Here is a 6,000-nt window from a genome sequence, read left to right as displayed (position 1 = left end):
CGACCAATGTTTTAGATGTTTTGAAGTACACAACATTTTAATTGTCGATTTTAAGTTAGGTTAAACAAAAACCAGAGATAGAGCCACAAAACACTATAATAGTATAACTATCCCTGGCTAAGTAAATATTTGGAGCATACGACTATACCCACTGAAGGTCTGAACATACGCATAAGGTTCAGATCAATGCTACAGTTGTATGGTTGAAATTTTGCTTATATATTTAGTTGCATAAGGTATGAACGATGTTTGAAGCAGTCTCCAATTAAGAGTTTATAATTGACATAATTAAATATGATTATGGGAGTAGTAATTTTTCATGCCACGGTCATAATCACCTTTTGTAGCCAACAAAAGACACATATCAATTAAAAAGTCAATTGTTCATGAACAATTGAAAAGTCTTTCCTTTTTTTTTTATTAATTGCCTTGAATTTCTTAGTTGAAAAATATATGGTTTCTAAGGATTTTTATGTTCATAACAAGTGGTTGCTAAGGACAAAAATCATTCCTAAGGATAAAATTAGTACTATCAGTATCAAAATGTCACATGTACTATTCATAGTATTTAAGGTTAAAAAAAAGTGATTGCTAAGGACTTATATGTCGTTGCTAGGAACAAAAATGTCAGTTCCAGTATTTAAAATTTCATATATATATATATTATTCTTAGCCTTCTAAGTTCAAAAATATATGGTTGCTAAGGTGTTTTATATCGTTGCTAGGAACTTGACCTCTGACCTTGACCTAACTTGTAGATCTTATGATGCTGAACATTTTTGCAATTCAAAGTTTCTTTCTATCTGTAACCACTTTTGAGTTATAAGCAGACAATCATCATTTCGGACCCCAAAAACAGTTTTGGTTCCATAACAATTGGTCCAATAATTTTGAACTCCTCAACATAACAAATGTAGATCTTGACAAGGCACACATTTTCTCCGTTACATTTTATCAGCCATCTTTTACGGTTATTGAGTACATTTGATCACAAGCTAAGGTCAAAATCTAGGTCATGACTTTGACCTTTGACCTTAGGTCAATTTTCATTGTCACGTGAATTGATGACCATTGGTGATAATCATAGGTGGCTACAACTTACGGTTTTTGAGTTTTAGTGGCCAACCGACATTGGTTAATTTTCAAAGTTAACATAAAGCATCTTTTATTGGGATCATCCTGGAATCGTTATGTAAGTCAAATTGAAAGTTCTAATCATACCACCAGTATGTATAATTGTTCCAGTGATTTCTAAACTGCAAGTTATAAGATTATTTTGGTAAAAAAAATCAGGCCACACAAAACAAACTGGGCCAACATAAAGAAATATAATAATTACAATATCATAACAACATGATGAAAAATCTACTTCCCTAAGTCTTATGTTTTTTTTTTGTCCGGAGAACGAGGCCTTGTGTTCCTGGGAAGGAAGATAAACTGCAAGTTATAAGATTATTTTGGTAACAAAATTCAGGCCACACAAAACAAACTAGGCCAACATAAAGAAATATAATAATTACAATATCATAACAACATGATGAAAAATCTACTTCCCTTATGTGTTTTTTTGTCCGGAGAACGAGGCCTTGTGTTCCTGGGAAGGCAGATAGAACTTTTCGAAAAATATCTATTTATTCTTAATACTCATATGATCTGCCCCGTTTATTGTCAGTTCAGTATATCTTCATAAAGTCTGCCCATACACGAATGATCAAACCATAAATATATGAGTACACACATAAAAGTGAGGCGAAAGATAAGGTTTTGACCATATGCGTATTGTCAGAATACTCATATGGTCTGAATCAAGACCATAGTGACCACCAGATAATAGCTACTTTACTTTTTCAATGTATCCCCTATTTATAGAGATAAATCCAAAACTGTCAAACTGCATGTTAACTGTTTTCATAAATATTTTATCGTTTTCAAAGACAATGCATGTGAGTATACTGATTACTGTTCAAATGGAGGCGCTTGTAGCCAGAACAGTTCTGGTGATCTATCGTGATCATGTGTTGGTGACTGGACCGGTGCTTCATGTACAGGTAAGAGATAAAAAAAAACGTTTATGTTCCTATGACATGATAAATAAATCGATTGTAAATTTCTACAATGCCAAAGACTGAAACCGCGCATATGTGTGTTAATTAAGAAATAACGAAAACAGCACGTTATAAGGAACGCTTACTTTTTTAATCACATAAACAAACAATACAATGCTGTACAAGAGGGCATATTTGAATAAATAGTAGGATCAACAAAAGATTTAGATTATGATCACTCAGTCATTCGTAAGGGGCGACTTTTTGCTGTTTTTTTTTATAATTATAAGCAGACATACCGCATTTTATTTTTTTGCGCACAATGGTGGATTGAAAGATCGAAATATCCCTGCAACAAGCTCTGGGGAATTAAAGCCTTTGTTTAGAATTTACATTAGTTGTGTCTTTTCATTGACATTGTTTAGACTCATTTCTTGTTTATATAGCATTTTAAACTTCGTTACAAAAATAAGACGAGTTCAGTACTCGCCTTATCAAAAAAATTAAAAACAAATGTCAAAATCTGGTAGGTTGACTCAAGTCATATCAATTACAATGACCTGTTATTAGTTATATCTTTTGATCAATATGTAGTAAGGTGAATATTATTTCTTTTTAACGTAACACATGTGCATTCAATTTATGGGTGTTCTATGTCAGGAACCTGTACTGTAAATGATCAGCTGGTGATTGATTAAAAAATATCATGTATTTCTTGTCAGGCTCTTTTAACGCCTTATATGTGGTATACGTTTATCTATTAGTTGAAGCAATGCGCTTTTCTACAATTGTTAACATCCAATTGATGAAGTGGTGAAAAGTTGTCTCACTAGCAATCATAGTACCTTCTCATTTTTTAATGGAATATTAAGCTTGGTTTTAATTAAATATTGAATAAATAAAAATAATTCATTTGAATATTCAAATTTTGTGTGTTTGAAACATACTTATTGTGAATAATTATCAGAGGTACCAGGATTATAATTTAATACAACAGACGCGCGTTTTATCTTCATAAGACTCATCAGTGACACTTAAAGTTGTGTAACAGGAAATTTATAACAGTATTAAACATTTGACTTTTCTACTCTTTACACAAGTATTCCACATTCCAAACTAAAAGACAAATTGAAAGAGTTGGTATTTCTTTGCTTCATAAAAAAGAATGGCCAACGTAGATACAAGTATCTTGTCTTAGGAAGGAATAAATCCTACTTTGTAAAGGATCACTCTGATTCAAACAAAAAAATCTCTGAAACTGATATTATCAAGATGCTTGATTTTTTGATTGACAAAATATTTGTTACGTTCGGAGGACGTGTTTTTCAACAGACTATCGGCATTCCAATGGTGACAAACTGTGCCCCTCTACTTGCCGACTTATTTCTTTATGAGGCTGACTTCATGCAGGAACTTCTTAGGAAGAAAGATAAGAAGTAAGCAATATCCTTTAACTCTACTTTCCGCTACATAGATGATGTTCTTTCACTAAATAATTCAAAATTTGGTGACTATGTGGAACGTATCTATCCCATTGAACTAGAGATAACGGATACTACAGATACAGTTAAGTCGGCTTCATATCTTGACTTACATCTAGAAATTGACAATGAGGGTCGGTTGAAAACAAAACTTTACGACAAAAGAGATGATTTCAGCTTTCCAATTGTGAACTTTCCATTTCTAAGTCGCAACTTTCCAGCAGCACCTGTATACGGGGTATATGTCTCCCAATTGATACGATATTCCCGTGCTTGCATTTCCTATCATGATTTTCTTGATAGAGGGTTGCTGCTCACAAGGAAGCTATTAAATCAAGAGTTTCAAATGGTGAAGTTGAAATCATCCCTTCGTAAATTTTACGGACGCCATCACGAGTTGGTTGACCGTTATGGAATAACCGTTTCACAAATGATATCGGATATGTTCCTAACGTCGTAACTACAATCCCCTTCCCTTTCATGAATGTGACCTACCAAATAAGACTATTTACCGGATTTGATTTCACATAAGCAACACGACGGGTGCCACATGTGGAGCAGGATCTGCTTACCCTTCCGGAGCACCTGAGATCACCCCTAGTTTTTAGTGGGGTTCGTGTTGTTTATTCTTTGGTTTTCTATGTTGTGTCATGTGTACTATTGTTTGTCTGTTTGTCTTTTTCATTTTTTAGCCATGGCGTTTTCAGTTTGTTTTAGATTTATGAGTTTGACTGTCCCTTTAGTATCTTTCGTCCCTCTTTTATAAAAATGACCATATAATTGATACCCATGTCAACACATGCTGACTACTGGACTGGTAATACCCTCAGGTACGAAACGTTCACCAGCAGTGGCATCAACACAGTGATGTTAATAGTTATCAAAGGTACCAGGACTATAATTTAATACGACTGACGCGCGTTTCGTCTTTATATGACTCATCAGTGACGGTCAGATCAAAACAGTTATAAAAAACCAAATAAGTACAAAGTTGAAGAGCATTGAGGAATGTGTGTGGTGTTTTGTATGATTATATACCGAAGGTTTAACTTTGTTTTATTTCTAAATCGTATTGTTTTGCTTAACATTGTACATTTTGGGTAAAAAAAAATGTGATTTTACTTTTTACAGGTTTAATAACCATGCAGATATCGCATAAATTGTTTCTTACTCCTTTATAATTAAAAACAAGCCCGATTAATTTATTTTTACTATTAACACTACAAATGTATAAACAAACGAAAGATCTTATCCAGCCATTTCTGAAATGTTCATCGTCACAGCATTAGAATGTCATCAATGAAATAACTATTATTTATCTCTTGTAAACTGCTGTTCAGTAGACTTAACTCGATCAAACGAAAAAAAGACTTTCGAAAATAAATTCGGGTTATGAACACTCTTTCGAAAACGACTCCGTTATTATTTACTATCTTATATTTCCACACTGCTTTCCCAAAATGTTTATGACTGTTGCTGGTCTTTAAAGAAGATCATACACCTGTAAGATCATATCCTTTTAATGCTGCACTGTTCTTATCAAAATCAATATGTATATGCTGTAGTTTAAGGCATATTTAATTTTTGAATACACTTTAACACATCTATTGTAGAATCAATAATTTATTGCGTAGAAAATGTGGACAACTTTCATACTAATTGGAGTAAAACAGTAGAAGGCACTCTTGTAATGGTAGCATGCACAGGTGAATACACGGGTAATGCTTCACGATACTGCAGAAGCGATGGTAAATGGGAGGTACCGAACTACAGCAAATGTATAAGTAACTCAATAGAACAAATAAAAGAACAGGTAAATCATGTATATATTATGTGTCGCGTGTATCAATCATTACACTGTCTTAGACTGTTATCATACTGATACACATACAAACTGTCACTTTAAACAAGGACTTTCCGTCTTAAATTTTCTTTGGAATTTGGAATTTTTTTTTAAAACTTTTTTAGACACTTTGTATAATTGAAGGCATACTGTTCCTCCTTAGATGCTTTTTGTGATTGTGCTTGGTTTCTTTATAATTGAAGTATAACGTTTTGCCGTTTAATAATTCTGATTCAAATTTAGTCTATGTGTACAAAATTTAGTTTGATGTCGGGCATAGCATGATGACTAAATTGCCAGGAGGAATATAGAAAAGTTTACCATAATAACAAATTAGGAATTGACATACCTTGTATTCTAAGAAACTATTTTATTGTTTTTTTCAATAGCTAAAACTGCGATGCATATAAAGTAAATATTGCAATTCTAAAATACATTGTGGGCCGAATTTTCTAGCTGTGTTTGGGATATGTTGGTGGCCTTGTGCTGTTTTCTGCACTTTACATCACCTAATACCTGATTAACATATAATATTAAATGTATTGGTGTCGCTTTGATAGCACACTTGTATCTTACTGATCAATACCCCATGCCTCGTTAACTATTTGTTTTTATCCATTTGCAATTCTGC

General features: G+C 33.1%; 1 protein-coding gene across 1 annotated transcript in view; it reads left to right on the top strand.

The window, feature by feature from the left end:
- Window positions 1-1,969: 1,969 nt before the first annotated feature.
- Window positions 1,970-6,000, top strand: part of LOC139514173 (adhesion G protein-coupled receptor L2-like) — a 29,467-nt gene continuing 25,436 nt past the window's right edge. Inside the window, exons 1-2 of the mRNA XM_071302961.1 lie at window positions 1,970-2,048; window positions 5,140-5,339. Of these exons, the coding sequence (XP_071159062.1) occupies window positions 5,217-5,339 (123 nt within the window). The 5' untranslated portion in view covers window positions 1,970-2,048; window positions 5,140-5,216. The remainder of the gene's footprint in view (window positions 2,049-5,139; window positions 5,340-6,000) is intronic.

The sequence above is a fragment of the Mytilus edulis genome, chromosome 3 (genome assembly GCF_963676685.1).
Source record: "Mytilus edulis chromosome 3, xbMytEdul2.2, whole genome shotgun sequence".
NCBI classification, from domain to species: Eukaryota; Metazoa; Mollusca; class Bivalvia; order Mytilida; family Mytilidae; genus Mytilus; species Mytilus edulis.
The sequence above is the reverse complement of the archived record's forward strand: the minus strand, read 5'-3'. Positions and strand labels throughout refer to the sequence as shown.